Raw genomic sequence first — 16,784 nt, forward strand, 5'->3', positions numbered from 1 at the left:
GATGCCCCCCTTGGGTTTTAACTGAGAATGAAGGAACAGGCTCCTCTCAGGTATGCCTGGGTTAAGGAACCAGTGAGGCATCCAGAGACCAGCAGCTCTCAGGCACCCCTTTAAACATCTTCCGGTGAGAGTCAAGTTCCCCTGCTTCTGGGTGGTGACTCTGGGAGGTGCCATAGCTTCTCTCCAGCTTCAGAAATCAGCTGCCCTACAGCTGCTGAGTCTCGACTCGATTTGGTCATTGGAACGACACCTCTGAGATGCTCATCGAACCTCCAGATTTGAGTTCTCAGCAGATCTCCCACCTCCCAGCTCAGGGCTGCTTCTGCTTGGAAGCCTCAGTGGTCGGGGAGCCTGCTCACCTCCTCTGTTCCTCCACGTTGCACCTTGGCTGCTGCTAACTGCTGGTGTCTGACCTGTCCAGGGTTGGAGCACTGGGAGGCAGGGGGAGACAGGGAAATGTCACTGAGACCATGAACACAGCTGACCGCAGCCCTCTGGGCTCTGCAGACGACCTCCCAGCCCTCGCTCCTGATCTCCCAGTCAGGGGACCCAGTGACCCCAGGTTCCTCCCGGCTACAGGATCACCTGGGCAGTGCCCAGTCCCGGCAGCGGTGGGCACAGACATGATGGAGCTCACCGCCAGCTCTCTCCAGAGATGTTCTTCCCATAGGCTTCTCTCTCCATGAGAAGAAGTTTGCATAGGGGTGAGGGGGTCCACTAGTTTGGCAGAACACGTTTTAGATCATTTCCTTTTTACCTTCTCACTCGGTTTCTAATCATTTCTGTCATAAGAGCACCTTGGTCAAAGCGGGAGTTAGAAGGGTCTCTACTAACTTCTCATTACAATGGATTTTCAAAATTATCTGTGTAGAGATGATTTACACGGTATATTAAGTAATGTTACACAGATGTGTGAGAAAAGTAAATCACATAAATAACCATATCAGTCAGGTGTTCCCATACTAATGCTGTTTAACAAACCACCCCAAAACTCAGTGGCTCACAGACGCTAATATTTCTCTCTGGCCCACACATCTGCAGGTCACCTGAGGTCTGGCTGGCCTTGGCTCTAGGTCTGCTCCAGGTGTCGCTCATCCTTCTGGGACCCCCGTGGCATGTTCATCTCAGGGAGATGGCAGGAGCACAGGAGGCAAGCCCACTGCATTCCATGCCTTGCTTAAAAGCCATTGGCTAAATCGGGTCACGTGACCAGGATCAGTAGGGTAGAGATATACCCACCCTCAAAGTTGGAGAGGGAGGAGTGAATTTTTGCGGAACTGTAATCTACCACATAGTTTGTATGTGTGTAAAACAAGGGTAACTGAAATGGAACAATGCTAGGAGAATTATTCTTGGAACATCAGCGGGTATCCTAATATCTATTGTCTAGGAAATAAAAATACATGTATCTGCCCTTAGACTGTCTCGTTTCCAGTCCAGTTAGCCAGCAACTTACTAGTTAGAAGTAGATTTCCTCTCTTAAAAAGCAAAGTCCTGTTTCTGATCACATATTTTCTTCCTAAAGGGAATCTCAAGTGCTCTTCTTTCTACCATCTATTTCTCCCTCCTCAGTATGGCTGTGACCCGATCCAAAGATGCTCCTCCTTTCGGTCCCCCCATCCCCAGTGGAACCACATTCCGCAAATCTGATGTCTTCAGAGACTTCTTGCTGGCCAAGGTGATTAATGCCGAGAACGCTGCGCACAAGTCCGACAAATTCCACACCATGGCCACCAGGACCCGTCAGGAGTACCTCAAGGACCTGGCTGAAAACTGTGTCTCCAACACACCCATTGACTCCACTGGCAAATTTAACCTCATCTCCCTGACCTCCAAGAAAAAGGAGAAGACAAAAGCACGGGCAGGCGCTGAGCAGCACAGTGCAGGGGCCATTGCCTGGAGGGTGGCGGCTCAGGACTATGCCCAGGGGGTAGAAATCGACTGCATCCTGGGGATTTCCAACGAGTTTGTGGTGCTCCTGGACCTGCGTACCAAGGAGGTGGTATTCAACTGCTACTGTGGGGATGTCATTGGCTGGACCCCAGATTCCTCAACGCTCAAAATCTTCTATGGACGAGGGGACCATATCTTCCTGCAGGCCACAGAGGGCTCTGTGGAGGACATAAGGGAAATCGTCCAGAGACTGAAGGTAAGGGAGAGCGCTTAGCAATGCAACACTTCTGGGGTTTGGTGAAGGCCTTAAGGAACACCCCTACCCCCAGCTGTCAGTCAGGCCAGGACACTAATTGGTCCCAAGAGAGTCAGAATTGCCACTTACACACAAGGGGGTCTCATGGGCCATGCCCCTGGGTTCTTTCTGGGAACAGTTTGAGCCAGGGATCCAAAGCTCTCCGAGCCATCGCCTTTGGAAGACACTAGCTTTATTCACTCTAGATGTTGCTAGAAAATACAAGTTTACGCTTATGTTTGAAATGTAAGGGTACTTCCTGGAAGATTAAAATAGAATGAAGAACTTCCAGGCCTTTAAAGGATAGGGCATAAACAGTAGGGGGAATATAAGAAAGCACGGTAAGAAAACAGTTATATAGGAAGAATAATTCCACATTAATAATCACAATAAATGTGAGTGGTTTAACTTCCTCTTTTAAAAGACAGAGATTCACAGTCTGGATAAGTTCTTACCATAAACTCCTGGTAGACAGCCCAGGCTCAGACTATTGGCCAAACCAAGAGTAGCAGACTGGTTTCAAGTTGGATGATGGTTTAATCGATGGTGGCCTGAAACGTGCTGAGAAGTACTCAGGCCACGTGTAAGCTCCATGAGAAGGAATGCTGTAGTGGGTGATGCGCCCCCAGTGGGTTTCACAAAATGACAAGTCATGCATGTGAAATAGGGAAGGAAGCACAACACAGACACAGGTTCTAGAGTCAGAGTTAGAACGCCTGGCTTCAAGTCCTGGCATTGCCACCGGCCAGCTCTGTGACTTAAAGCCAAGTTCTTAACTGCCATGTGACTCAATTTCCCCATCTGAAAAATGGGAGCAAAAATTACCATATGTCAGGGGAAAGCTTCAAGAATTAGATGAGTTATGCTTTCCAGACAAGCCTGCCTGACTCCATGGGCTGTGACCTCCAGATGCCAGCGCGTTCTCCTTTCTGGGTCTTGGCACGCTCTCATTGATTTCAGGTCGAGTTGATGAAGCCCTGCTCTCAGCTTCCCTGACCCCACAATTCATGCTCAGCCTTAGGTAGTGCCATGGATGTGAGATCTGAGAACCAGGGCCTCAGTGTATTTTGTTCACCTGCTTATGTCCTCTGCAAGGATCAGGGCTGCTGCATGGTAGGTGTTCAATAAATACCGATTAGTTGGTTAGTTGAATGGGTTTAATTGAACCCTGACTGTGCTAATAAGCAGCATGCATGTGAGAACCCACAGTCATCCTCCCCACAGAGCGTAGGCACTGTTCTTACCCCCACTTGACAGGATGAGATTGAGGCTCTGAGAGGTATAGGCACTCACAGAAGGTCATGCAGACAGCAGGTGGCAGACTGGGGTCTGAATCCAGGTTTTCCTGATTCTGAAACCCATCTGTGCCCAAACTCGAGACTGGGAGCTGACTGCTCACTCGGCATCTTCTCCCGGGTGTTTCTAAGGCTCTCAAACAACATGCCCAAGAGCAAACTCCTGGCTTTTCCCCCCCGCCCCACAGAATCTTCCTGTCTTGGTAAAGGGCAGGTCCGCTGCTCTATTCGTTGAGGTCAGAAGCCTTGGCCTCAGCCTGGCTGTGCTCCTCCTCTCACATCCACATCCCCTCTGGCATGGCAGCACCACCTCTGGTGGGCAGATTCCCTCTTCTTCTCCCCTCCCACAGGCTCCCCAGCTGCTCCTGGACTCTGCAGTCACCTCCTCGCTGGTCCCTGTTGCCTCCACCCTGACTTCCCTCTGGTCTGTCCTCAGTAAGGCAGTCTTGGGGATCTGGTCCCATTGCTGCTCTGCTCAGAACCCTCTGCCCACTCTAGGTGAAAGCCAGAGTCCCTGCAGTAGCTTGTGAGACCCTGTGTGATCTGGCTCCCTGTCACTCCCTCTGCTCTGGGGACACAGACCTCTGCTGCTTCCCGAGTATGCTAGACAGGCATCCAACCTCAGGGCCTTTGCACTACCTGTGCCCTCTCGCTGGAGCACTTTTTCTGATGCCACTGTGGCTCACTTCCTTCTCTCTTCTAGTCACATGTCACCTTGTCAGGGAGGCCTCATTATGTAAAATTGCAACCCCCCGCAACGTGGCCTTGAGCATATTCCACCCACTTACCCTGCTTTAATTTTCTCCATAGCACTTACACCATATGAAGTGTGTTCATGTATTTGTTGCTCACCGCTCTGTCCTCAGCACTGAGGCTGGCATGCAGCACGCACTCGGTGAACTGGTACTGAACGCCCAGGTGCATACCGCCCTGTAGTAATAGCACAAGTGAACATTTACGGAGGGCTATCAGACCCTGCCTGCCCAGCACCCTGCACGATTTTGCATTCTTTCCTTGCAAGAGCTCAGTGAGGGAGATACCATTCCTCATCCCTTCACAGATGAGGAATCTGGGACCCAGAGAGAGTTTGAGTGCCTGGGTTCTTAAACATAATTCTTCCTCCCAAAATCCTGACAGCAGCTCGCTTTTCTTGGGCAGTGACCATGCCAGGCACCGTGCCAGGTTACACGTTTTACCCACGTCCTCTCTGTGCCACTCCGTCCCACGCCCACCCCCGAGCCTACTGTCAGTGCAGTGTTGTACAGCCCGCCTCACAATCTCAGCGCCCCAAAGCCCACTGAGGAACCAGGTGGCCAGGAAGTGATGATGTAAGCCATCTTCTGTGAAGGGACAAGCCCGTCGTAAACGACTCATGACAGCAAGTCTGTCTGCTTCACAGAGTCTTCCAGGGGAAGGAGTCCCCGCCCTCCCCAGCAGAGCTGGGATCCAGACATCCTTTGTTTCTTAAGTCAGCGACTATTATTATGTGCTTGTCTCTGAGCCAGGCAGTGCTGGGACACAGCAGTGACCATAATGGGCCTCGGCCGCCTTCCCGGAGCTCCCATCTGAGGCAGAAATCGAACAGAGTTACAAGTGCTGAGAGGTTAAAGAGGGAGTGTTGAGGACGCCTGGGGAACCTATCAAGGGAAGAGGTCTCAAACCCACAGGTCGGATGCAGCCCCAGGATATGTAACCAGCACGTTAGTTACCAAAGATTGACATTCAGAAGGTTTCATGTGAGTGTAGCTTTCTGGGGGCTCTCCTGGGGGCTCTGGACATACTGAGCATGTTTGCACAGGGCAGTGGTCCCCTGAATCAGGACGATCGGTGCTCCCTTTACATGGGGCACAAGTATACCTTTTGGCCATGGTTCCACCAGCTTACTTCTCATTTACACAACCCAAGTACCCCAGCTTGTAAATCTGGGCCCGGGGGCTCCCTGAGGAAGCGACTTTTAAAACGAGATAAAAGCAAGAAGTCAGAGTCATCTAGGTGCAGAACGAGGGGGAAGAAACAAGGGGAGCAGCAGAGAATACAGCATGGAGGCTAAAAACAAGAGTTAAAAAAATCAGGTCTAGGGGCTCCTGAGTGGCTCAGTCGGTTAAGCATCATCTGCCTTTGGCTCAGGTCATGATCCCAGGGCCCTGGGATGGAGTCCTGCATCGGGCTCCCTGCTCAGCAGGGAGTCTGTGTCTCCCTCTCCTCCTCACTCTCCCTACTGCTCATTCTCTCTCCCTCTCTCTTGCTCTCAAATAAATAAAATCTTTTTTTTTTTTTTTAATGAGGTCTGTAATGGTCTTATACCTGTAAGATAAGCAGATTATGGACCCCTGGGTGGCGCAGTGGTTTATCACCTGCCTTTGGCCCAGGGCGCGATCCTGGAGACCCGGGATCGAATCCCATGTCGGGCTCCCGGTGCATGGAGCCTGCTTCTCCCTCTGCCTGTGTCTCTGCCTCTCTCTCTCTCACTGTGTGCCTATCGTAAATAAATAAAAATTTTAAAAAAAATAATTAAAAAAAAAAAAAAAGATAAGCAGATTAATTGTACCTGCCTCCCAAGTGAGATACTGGCGAGTTTAGGCATATGAAGGGCTTACTCAGTGCCTGGCACACAACAATCAGTCCCCAGGAAAATTAACTTTAAAAGGGGGCCTGGGGCAGTGGGGCCGCGTGGCAGGGCACAGGGTCCTCTGAACTGATAACACGTTTGGTCTCCTACAGTGTTCCCTATGCCAGGGGCCTTTCTAGAACCTTGTAAACAGCAGGAATGCTTCTGTTCTTTAGGTGGGGCTTCCTTTGGTTTGTTAGAAAAGCACAGGGGACAGAAGTTGCAGGACATTTAAGAGACAGAGCAGCCACACAGCTCCCCAGCCAGCTCTCCCTTCCATATCCAGAATGGTCCAGAGCAGCTCTAGTGGGTAGTTACAGACTGGGCTGCTGAGAAATCCGGTAGCTGAAAGGAAGTGGGGTTTATTTCTCTTGTAGCTGATGCCCAGGCTGGTCACAGTGGCAGGAATGACTCAGGGACTCCTGTCCCTTCCATCTTGTGGCACCTCCTTTTCCTTCCATATTGGTTGGTATAGCTCCATATCCACTGTCGGTGGGACAGGAGAAAGTGTGAGTGAGGAAAGTGTGAGTGAGGAGGGCAAGCAATTTTATTTGGAAGAACACAAAGTAGAAGTGCCAGCACTTCTCCTATTTTTGGCCACAACCAAGTCCTATGTGCACACCCAGCTGTGAGAGAAGCCGAGAAATCGGGCCTCCACCAGGTGGCTGCATGTCCGTCCAAGTCTGCTGTCCCACGGGAGGCTTTATTACAGAAAGCAGGAAGGGAAGAACAGAATGGAGGCAGCCAGCAGGCCCGCTGCAGCCCCCGGGGACAGTTGGGCCCTCCCCGTGCCCCCTGGGGCCGGTGTGGCCTCATGGGTCATGGGTGCAGACACACAGGACGTTTCTCTGTCATCCAGCCAGATTCTTTGGATATGAGGGTGCATATACTGCAACAGGCAGTATCTAGCCTCAGAAGGCTATATATTCTTCAGGGGGAAGAATTCGGACTCCCAAAGCAGAAGGAGTGGGCTAGGATGGAACCAACCACAGGTTCCCCTTTCGATGCACTAACCACGAGGCTTTCCTTTCCTACCAATTGTTTAAACTTGTTAATTATGGAAGATGTCAGACAGACATAAGAGTAGAAGGACTCAACCTAGGGAACTCCTAGGCCGTCACCCATTCCCCCAGCTGTCAGCCAGCCTGGGGCCAGCCTTGTTTCTTCCTACTCTCCTTTCCCTTCCCCCTGATTATTTTGAAACAAATCCTGGACATCCTATCATTTCATCTGTACACGTTTCAATATTTATCTCGACAACACATAGACTGTTCAAAAAACAACTGTTTTGTCATTATCATACATAAAGAAGTAACAGTAATTTTTCATTGTCCTGTGAACAAGCTGGGCTATGAAATCAATTGTTGGGTCTCCATCAGGAATTTTCGAGGACAGGTTAGGAAAGAATACAAAGTATCACAGTCCCTCTGGGTGAGCAAGAATGAGTACTGTGCTGTGGAGCAGTGCTCCGGTCCTGCCCCCACTGTCCAGATTCTGGCCATCGAAACCAGATGTGGTTACCTCTTCAGGTGAGTGCTTTCCCACCCACACTCTCATTTCTGGTGACCTACGCTTAGCAATGTAATTGGTTTGGATTGCAAGGAACATGTGTGTGCAAATGGACGTGTGAATGCACAAGGTGGTTTGGAACTTAAAAATTCCTCATTGTGCGTAGTGATCAGGGAAGTGTGAAAGCCCCCGCTGTGATAGGTACATCAGGCAGCATAATTTCTAGCCAGGAAATGGGTTTCCCATCAGCAATTTGAACTATTATTACACATCCTCTTTCCTTAATGCAGTTTTCCGAGAGCACAGACCGATCTCGATGTCACTTGTTTAATAGCTGTAGCTGTGGCTTGTTAAGTGAATCTTTTTCTCCCAAGAAGAGGAGGGAATTCCTCAGGACACACTGAGGGACCGGGGTTCTCTTCGGCAGGTCATCCTTTCTAGAATACTACTCGATTGTGGTGACACTCACTTCATTCACAGGTGAAGCAGGGAGTGAGTTGTAATCAAGGCCTTGTGTGGTCTAGGCAGCTCCAGGTTGGAGGTCAGTTTGAGGAGGAGATCGGGGAGGGGGCTGCGCTGCTATGAATGAGGTCGTGAAGTAAAAAGTGTGGCACGAGGCCCCAACCAGAAAGGATCCCAGGATCTCTGGTCTGCTGCTTCTCCAGCCTACTTTGCTTAGAGTCATCGGGTCAGGATAAAATATTAGTGGCTTAAAACAACAAAAATTTAGCTGTTGCCCACACTACATGTCCATCTTAGCAAGAGTCTCTGTTCCACATTGTTTTCACTCTGGGATCCCAGGAGATGTAGCAGAGGGAAAAGGCCTATGGAGGGTCTGGCACCAGCAATTAAATGCCCCAGCCTAGATGACATGACATTTCCACTCACAACTCGTTGACCAAAACACGTCCCAGAGCCCACCCACAGGAAGCCAAGAAGTATAATTCCCCCAACAGCTGGGGAAAGAGGGAGGCCAGGAGCATTTGGAGAACATGGCTCATGACTCTCATGGTCTCTGCAAGCTAATAAGCCACATGGTTACATATCCACATTTCTTCTTCAGAAGTCAGGAGCCCAGGCTGGGATTAGATGGGTGTTCATGTTTCTGTATCCTCGTGTCATCTGGGAGGGATGGGGGTCAGCAAAGTTGTAGGCCCCGAAGGAGGGAATCTGTGCAGGGGTCGTCCAGAGCTGGCCCCAAACAGCTTCTTCTGAGGCTAGATACTGTCTGTTGCCTACAGGTCATGACCAATGGCTGGGAGACGGTGGACATGACCCTGCGGCGGAACGGGCTTGGGCAGCTGGGCTTCCACGTGAAGTACGATGGGACAGTGGCCGAGGTGGAGGACTACGGGTTTGCCTGGCAGGCCGGCCTCCGGCAAGGCAGCCGACTGGTGGAGATTTGCAAGGTGGCTGTGGTCACGCTGACCCACGATCAGATGATCGACCTCCTGCGCACCTCTGTCACCGTCAAGGTGGTCATCATCCCGCCTTTCGACGACGGCACACCCCGGAGGTAAGGGCCTCTGCCCTGTAAGGTGGGAGCCAGGGGAGAGGGGGTTAGCAGCTTCCAGAGTGCTGTCACCCGAGGCCCTTTCTCAGCAGGAACAGTGCTAATGGTGAGAGGGCGAGAGTCAACATATACGAACACATGCTGCGTGCCCCTTACGGCTGAAGCTCTTCAAATGCACTCTGTCCCATATAACATCTGCAACAGCCCCATGAGGTGGACACCCTCGTTAGTCCCATTTTCTAGATGATGCACACAGCTTTGAAAGTGACTTGCCCCGAGGGCACACTGCACTGGTTCTTTTCTTCAGCATCTATTTATTGCGCCTCTACTAGGTGCGAGCTCCATTCGAAGTGCTGGGGATAGAGCGGTGATCAAATGGAGTGCCTGCTCCCTTGGAGTTTGTGTTCTAGAGGGAGGGACAGGCAGTAACTAAATAGATAGAATGCTGGACCAGGCAGTAATAAGGTTTAAGAAGAAAAAGGATAGAAACAGGGCTGCAGCATGGTGGGAGAGCTGCCTACAGGTCAGGGAAGGCTACTGTGCGGAGACAGCCACATGGTCTTGTCTGGGCCAGGGGGTCCCAGACAGAGTCTGGACAGCCTCTCCGAAGTGTGAGTGTGTGTGGCACTTCCATCCATGCAGCACAGAGACCGGAGTGCCCAGAACAGCGGGGAGAGGTGGGGCAACCTCCAGGGGAGCTTCTGGACACAGTGCCAGGCGTGGGTTTTATTCCACATACAGTGGGAAGACAACGGAGAGTTTGTTTTGTTTTTTTACAGGAAAACTTGAAATATATCAAAAGTATACCGAGCCCCATTTTAAAAACATCAAGATGCAGCCAGGTTTTTTTTTTTTTTTTTCAAGCTCCGTACCTCCCTCCCTCCCTCAGATTTGAAGCAGTCCCACTGCTTAAAATGTATCTCTACTCAGTAAGAAAATTTAGAAGATTATGACTGTACTTAAATTTTTTACCAGTAAGTCAGTATCACCTACCCATCTGTTTACCTTTCTCTTGTGTCAGATCTTTTTTAAAAAGAATTGTTTTGTTAATCATGCTGCTTCTGTTGTACTTGGTTGATGGGTCTCTTCAGGCTCTTTTAATTTTTAAGTTTCACCTCCCCGCCTTTTTTTTTTCCCCTTGGAATTTATTTTGGGAAGAAACCAGGTCACTTGTCCTTTGGAGTTTCCCCCTTGCTGCATTTAGCTGCTTGCATCCCTCTGGTGTCCTTTACCCTGTTCCTCCAGCCCATGAATTTCCAGTACACCAGAGTTTGACGCAGAAGCTTGATCCAATTCTGGTTAAATCTGGTAATGACACTTCCCAGGTGTATGTCTGTCACGAGGCCCCACGTGTCTGGTTGCCCTCCATGAGTGATCCTGAGGGCAGCCAGAGGGGGTCACATGATGGTGCCTGACCCGTCATCCTACACAGTCCGCCCAACAGCCATGTGTCATTATTGTCTGAATCGGTTATGTCATCATGGGTCACGGAGTAGCAAGGAATGTTCTCAATTCCATCATTCCTTCTTCGTTTATTGGCTGAAGTTCTTTTAAAAAGAACGTTGTTTCAGTAACTATTCAGTTACTCTGAGGTATAATTTACGATATGGGGAGGGCAGGGTGAATGCAGCTTTTAGAATAATGAGTTGGCGCCCTAGCAACCTCCAGAGGTGACCGGAGACAGAGACAGAGAGAGAAGCACTACATCCCAGGTGCTGGAAACAGAGCTGCACAAAGGATAACCAGGCCTTGGCCCTCGTGGAGCTGCTGACCGGAGCAGGGGAGGCAAACAGAAAACAAGGGAATAAGATGATTTCACATTGCAAAAGAGGGAGGCAATGGAGCATCGTGGGAAGGCAGGCTCTGCAGTGAGATTACCTGGGTTTGAATCTTAGCCCTTCCTCATAGTAACTGGCCCTGGGCTAGTGGCCTCATACCCTGTGCCTCAGTTTCCTCATCTGTTAGACAAGGACAGTAATAGATCCTTGTCCCAAAGATGGTTGTGAGGTGAGGTTGGAGAAAAGCTTGGTAAAGCGCATAAAACAGCACTTGGCCTTAGGGGGCACCCTGGAGACACCAGCTGTGAGATCCTGGATGCGACAGGAGTCAAGAGCATAGCCCAACTTTGGACAAGGTGATCAGGGAAGGCCCGAAGGTGAGAAGGACCCAGAAGAAGGGCCTTGCAGCGAGGGAGTGGCCATCACAAACATGAGGACAAGACCCTCGTCTTGTTGCCAGACCGCAAAGAGGGTCTGGAGCTGAGTGAGCTAAGGGGAAGGCTGAGAGGAGGTGACCTCACCAGGCTGGTGTGACCCTCACTTGGCAAATGAAAAACTGAGGCCCAGAGTCGACCCGTCGCCTGTGCAGACATGTGCAGCTACTGAGTGGCAGTTGCACCCCCACCCAGGCTCCCCGCTGCGCGCTCCTGTGCCGCCCCAGAAAGCCGAGGAGGGCTGCGGGCATGCCCAGTTGTGTTTGCTTCGAGCTTGGTAGGGGGCAGTTCTGGGCACACCAAAACCCTGCAGCCACGGGCTTGGCCACCCCTCACCCACCTCCCTAGTCTCCCCCTGGGACTCCAGTCAGGCCCCAGGCATCTCCTTCCCTCAGCCCTCTTACGGAGCCACAGCCCAGGCCACACCCGCTCCAGGCTCTGCAGAGGCAAGTCAAGCCGAAGTAACTCCACAGGCAGCTCCCCAGCAGACCCCCCCTTGCCCTGTACACACCCACGCGTGTGCACAGGATAAGCCAGTCTGCCTGCCGGACAATTCTCTGTACACCGAAGGCCACAAAGACGTTCCTGGGCCTGCAGGTAGGGACCCAACTGAATCAAAAGTGTGCAGGCTCCCTTCCCCAGCTTTGGGGAGACTTTGGGGAGACCAGGCCAGGGTGGGTATGAGCAGACAAATGAGCCCTGTTCCCTGCCCATCATCCTACCCCCTGGGCAGGGCAGCCACTGAAATAGGATCCCCCATTTGCAGGGGCAGGTGTAGGTGGGGACTTGCATGGCTTTTGTTGGTTCTTCAAATGCAGGGATGTCCCGCTGACCTAATTTGCAGAGCTGATCACCCCAGCTCTGGGGTCTCCAGCCTCTTGCTGCAGCCCTGGCCCCTTGGCTCAAACGTCAAAAGCCCTGAGGGGAGACCACACGGGGATGGGCAGAGGCACTCTCCCCACCACCAGCCAGGCTCTGCACAGTGTGAGTGGACCCCAGACTCTTGGGACACTGAATAGTAGAGTGGATCATCTGCACACTCCCAGGCCGTAAGGCAGGGGTTCTTGAGTGAGCCCTGCACTGCTGGCCACGGCTGAGCTGGGCCAAGAAGCTGGGAGCCTGATGTCTCACAGCCTGATGAGATGATCATCGTGACCTTGGATGCTCACACAGGCTTGGGGAACCTTTTTATTGCTGTTTTAAATAATATTTGCATAGGATATCTGCGTAGAAATGACTGCATAGGATATTTTTGAACATACAAGAAACTAGGAGCTATGGTGGCTTCTGGTGGGTGAAACCAGGGGATGGGGACAGGGGACAGGGATGCCATTCTGTCCCACTTTCTCAAACTTTTTCTTCTGTCGAAATCCTCTCCAGCAGCTTGTAAAATGCAGATTCCTGGGCCCCAGCTCAAGGAGGATTCTGATTCCAGTGGGCTGAGATAAGACCCAGGGATCTGCATTCCTCTGCGGAGCTCTTGGGGTGGTGTGGGTGCTGCTGGTTCTCAGACCAGTGGGGAAGAATTTGTTCTAGAGCTCCCAGCAGGGTGTGGTTGGACCTCAGAAGGTGGAAGGGGGACTCAGCCTCTGAGCATGTGGGAACAGCGGGCAAATTGGCCACAGAATCGGCTGGAGAAGGCAGCAGTGCCAAATCCCATTTATTAAGCACTTGGAACACACCAGACTTTCTCCTGGTGCTCTAGAATGCCTGTAGCCACCACTGTCTTATAGTGAGGAAACAGGTTCTGGAAGGAAATCCTTCACCCAGGCCGTACAGGCTGTACGTGGCAAGGCTGGGGTCTGAGCTGGCCATCTGGCCCAAAAGCCCTGGCTCTCCACCACCTTATGCTGCCTTCAAGATGACTGGATAATATTTCTCTCCCAAGGGCTCCTGACCAAAGGCCACACTGTCAGTAACTGGGAGAGAAGTCAGGGACCCTAGAAACCTGCTTACTGGCTCCCAAACCACTCTTCAGTGGGCCTTTGTGCGTGGTGGTTGAAGTTGGGGCCTTTGGAGTCAAGTGACAATATTTAAATCCAGTTTCTGCCTCTTACTGGCTGTGTGACCTTGGACAGGTTACTTACCGTCTCTGTGCCTCAGATTACTTTTCTCAAAATTGTGGTTGTAGTAATCAGGATTTTAATTCCCAACACGAGAACCAACTCAAACTTGGTGAAGCAAAAAAAAGACTTTCCTGGTTTTCGTATCTGACAAACTAGGAGACAGAGCAAGATAGAGACGTGGCCAGTTCTAGGGACTCAAACACCCTCATTAGGAATCTTTGTCACCTGTCTCCTTTTCTCCATTGCTGTCATTCTCAGGCCATCTCCCATTTCGTGGGACAAAGATGACCCACCCTTCTTCACAGTTTCAGCTTAGGGTTCCCCAGCACAGCAGCCCCAGTGAACTAGATCTTTCCCACAGAAACAGTTCCAGAAGCCATACCATCTCTGATGGGCCCCACATAGGGCACATGACAGTCCTGTGCCAATCATTGTGTTAGGGGCAGGGGGTTGAGAGGGAGGAAGAGTTTCTTATTGGCCAGGCCTGGGTGACATGCTCATACCTGGAGCCAGGAAGTGGGGTCAGCCCCACAGAGCACACAGACCTGTTCCCCGGGTGAAGGGGTGTAGAAGCTGATGGTACCCTTGTCTAGCTCCGCCTAGGCCTGGCACACCTATGGATTCTGCTAGATGTTTGTGTTGTTGTCATTCCTCATATGGTGCAAGGGAGGCACGGCTACCTCCCAACCCAGAGAGAGCGCCAGAAGGAGCTCTGACCCTAATGTTGCTGAAGGGCACATCGTGTTGGGCCCAGGTGTCACCTTTTGAAGACTCAGCAGCCACGTCTTCCCAAACCCCCAGCCACAAATCCACCACATCTTTTGCCAGTCCTGAGAGTTCCCCTGGACTCCAGAGGACTCAGGAGAGCCACAGAGGATCAGCTTGATGAGGGCATGAGGGCTTCTAGGCTGAGGGCGCCTCCAAGCCCAGCTCCCACAGCTGCTAGGAGGTGGGTTTCCTGAGCACGGCCCCCTCCTTGGACTCAGGGCCCCCTCCCGTGCTGCACCGCAGAGGCGGTGGCGAATGCCAGCCTGGCGCGAGGCTCTCCCCGCCCCGAGCCAGGAACACTGCGGGGTGTGTGCCAGCCTGGTCTGGGGGGAGTCACAGGCCCTGCTGCATCTATTTCAAGGTTCTGGATTTCATGGCTTTTTTTTTTTTTTTTAAACCACCCTGCAAAGTAGGTCACCTGCTCCTCTTCTAGCTGCCTTTGAGCTTCTTTGGAACAAGGCGGATACTATCCTTTGATTCTGAGGGCATCCGCCTTTCTGCCCTGAGTACCGCTGCGGGGGTGGGGGGTGGAGGGAGGCTGAGCCATTCCATGGGGGACACTGGTCCACTTGAGGCCTGGGTCAGGGAGAAGGGAGAGGAAGAAGACGACAGAGTGAGGAGCAGAGAGGAGGTGAGGGAGAGGGCCCAAGCGGTCAGAGCCTCCGTGTCGGGCCCTATCCTGACTGACTTCTCTGAGCTGCGGTTTCAGACCAATTTAAAGGGCACCTGCTCGGCCTTTACAGCAGGCCCCCATGGTTCAGATTTGGCCACGCCACCCCGGCCCGGGTGACAAGGCAGCGGTCTCCCCCGGGCCGCAGGCATGTGTGCCGGTGCATCAGGGCCCTTCTGAGTGATGCTGTTTTTCTCCCCAGGGGGTGGCTGGAGACCTATGACATGAATACCTCGGAGCCCAAGACGGAGCCAGAGAGCGTGCCTCCCGGGAGCCGGCCCCCCTACCGCAGCAATGCCCCCTGGCAGTGGAGCGGGCCTGCCTCCCACAACTCTCTACCAGCCTCCAAGTGGGCCAACCCCGGCACCCCCGGCCACGCCCAGTCCCTGAGCCGGCCCCCGAAGCAGACCCCCATGGTCCCCTTCCGGGAGCCCCAACCCCTGCACAGCAAGAGGTAAGGACTGATAAGGGCTGCCACCCCCGTCCCTCTGTTCTGCCTCCCTCTGCTCTGCCTCCATGCTTTGCCCTTTGCTCCCTGCTTGCTCTTTTGTCCAGCCTCTTCCTCTCCTAGGTCTCTTTCCTCCCCTTCTCTGCTCCTCGTCCCTGTGCCTCCCTTCCTCCCTCCCTCTCTTCCCTCACATTTTCATTATGAGCCTCTTGTGTGAGGGCCCAGAGCTGCAGAGCTCCGTGTCTGAAGCTGGACATCCACCATACCATGGATGATTAAAACTATATATTTTTTTGAAAGATCAAGGGACCAATAAGCACAGAATTCAGGGCAGTGCTCACTTCTGGGGGAGGCAGGGAAGGGGGAAAGGCCACAGGCAGACGCGTCGTGGTGGAGCCATCCTGGGCCTCGGGTTGGGTAGTAGCTTTGGGAGTTTGTTTTATTAGGGTGGTGTGTGCCTTACAGATGAATTATTTTGAATATAGTATATATTTTAAAATAATGAAGAATTTCCAGGAAATGAAGGAATCTGGCTTGCAGAGGTGCATCTAGCTTCAGCAGCCCCTGTCAGGCCTCCATAGGCCCCAGAAGCTGAGGGGCAGGCACAGCTGCAAGGGGGAAGGGGGTGGGGGGCCCAAGGGGTATCCCTGTTCCTGGACACCGTCCTTTGCTCTCAGCAGCTATCCCTCCATCCTGATGGGAGAGTGGTGGACGAAGCAGATGGGATGTGGTTGGGCCTGAGAGAAAGATCTGTCTTCCCCCTCTGAGGGCAAGGGTATCCTCAGCTCATCCCTCCCTCCTGTTTCTGTTCCAGGCCTGTCAGCTTCCCAGAAACCCCTTACACAGCATCACCAGCAGGGGCCGACAAAGTCCCTCCCTACCGACAGCCTTCTGGGAGCTTCTCCACCCCCGGCTCGGCCACCTACACGAGATACAAGCCATCCCCAGAAAGGTCAGCATCTCTCCATTCTTTCCAAATTAAGGAATCTGATGAAAGCTGGGAATCCTTCCCCAGGAAATGCACAGACCCTAGAAGGTGATTTGCCACTTTATAGGGTTTCTGAATCCCTGGAGGTCGTCAGAGCACGTTTAGGAGGAGGGGCTGTTTGTTGAGATTTAGGGTCCAGCTGCCCTGGACATGACTCACTCCTGACTTCTTCATGGCAGGATTTCTGCTGTGTTTTCTTGACACCTGTATCACTTGGCTTAAGCAAGACTGACTGCCTTCTAGCATGGCAGCAACCACTCCAACTCTGCTCCCTAAGACCAGGCTACCAGCATTACCCAGTTTTCCTGTCCCCTTGCACCCTTCTCCAGTCTGGCAGCCTGAGGAATATCCCAGGCTCCCCCATGGCTCCCTTGTGCCATCGGGATAAACCCAAGATCTCCCAACTGCCTTCAGCCCTGGTGCCCTGTGCCCTTTGTCCTCCAGGATGCCTGCCTCCATCAGGGGCAGATTCACCATTCCCAGTCCTCAGGCCAAAGCCGTGGGCTTCATCCTGGATGT

The 16,784-nt window shown here is 52.3% G+C and overlaps 1 protein-coding gene across 3 annotated transcripts in view; it reads left to right on the plus strand.

Moving 5' to 3' along the window:
- Positions 1 to 16,784, plus strand: part of SIPA1L3 (signal induced proliferation associated 1 like 3) — a 234,407-nt gene that overhangs the window by 161,584 nt on the left and 56,039 nt on the right. For all 3 annotated transcript variants that reach the window (XM_072751507.1, XM_072751505.1, XM_072751511.1), the window contains 4 exons: positions 1,573 to 2,149; positions 8,842 to 9,116; positions 15,032 to 15,283; positions 16,092 to 16,229. In XM_072751507.1, the coding sequence (XP_072607608.1) occupies positions 1,573 to 2,149; positions 8,842 to 9,116; positions 15,032 to 15,283; positions 16,092 to 16,229 (1,242 nt within the window). The remainder of the gene's footprint in view (positions 1 to 1,572; positions 2,150 to 8,841; positions 9,117 to 15,031; positions 15,284 to 16,091; positions 16,230 to 16,784) is intronic.

Source organism: Vulpes vulpes, chromosome 1 (genome assembly GCF_048418805.1).
Source record: "Vulpes vulpes isolate BD-2025 chromosome 1, VulVul3, whole genome shotgun sequence".
In the NCBI taxonomy this organism is placed as follows: Eukaryota; Metazoa; Chordata; class Mammalia; order Carnivora; family Canidae; genus Vulpes; species Vulpes vulpes.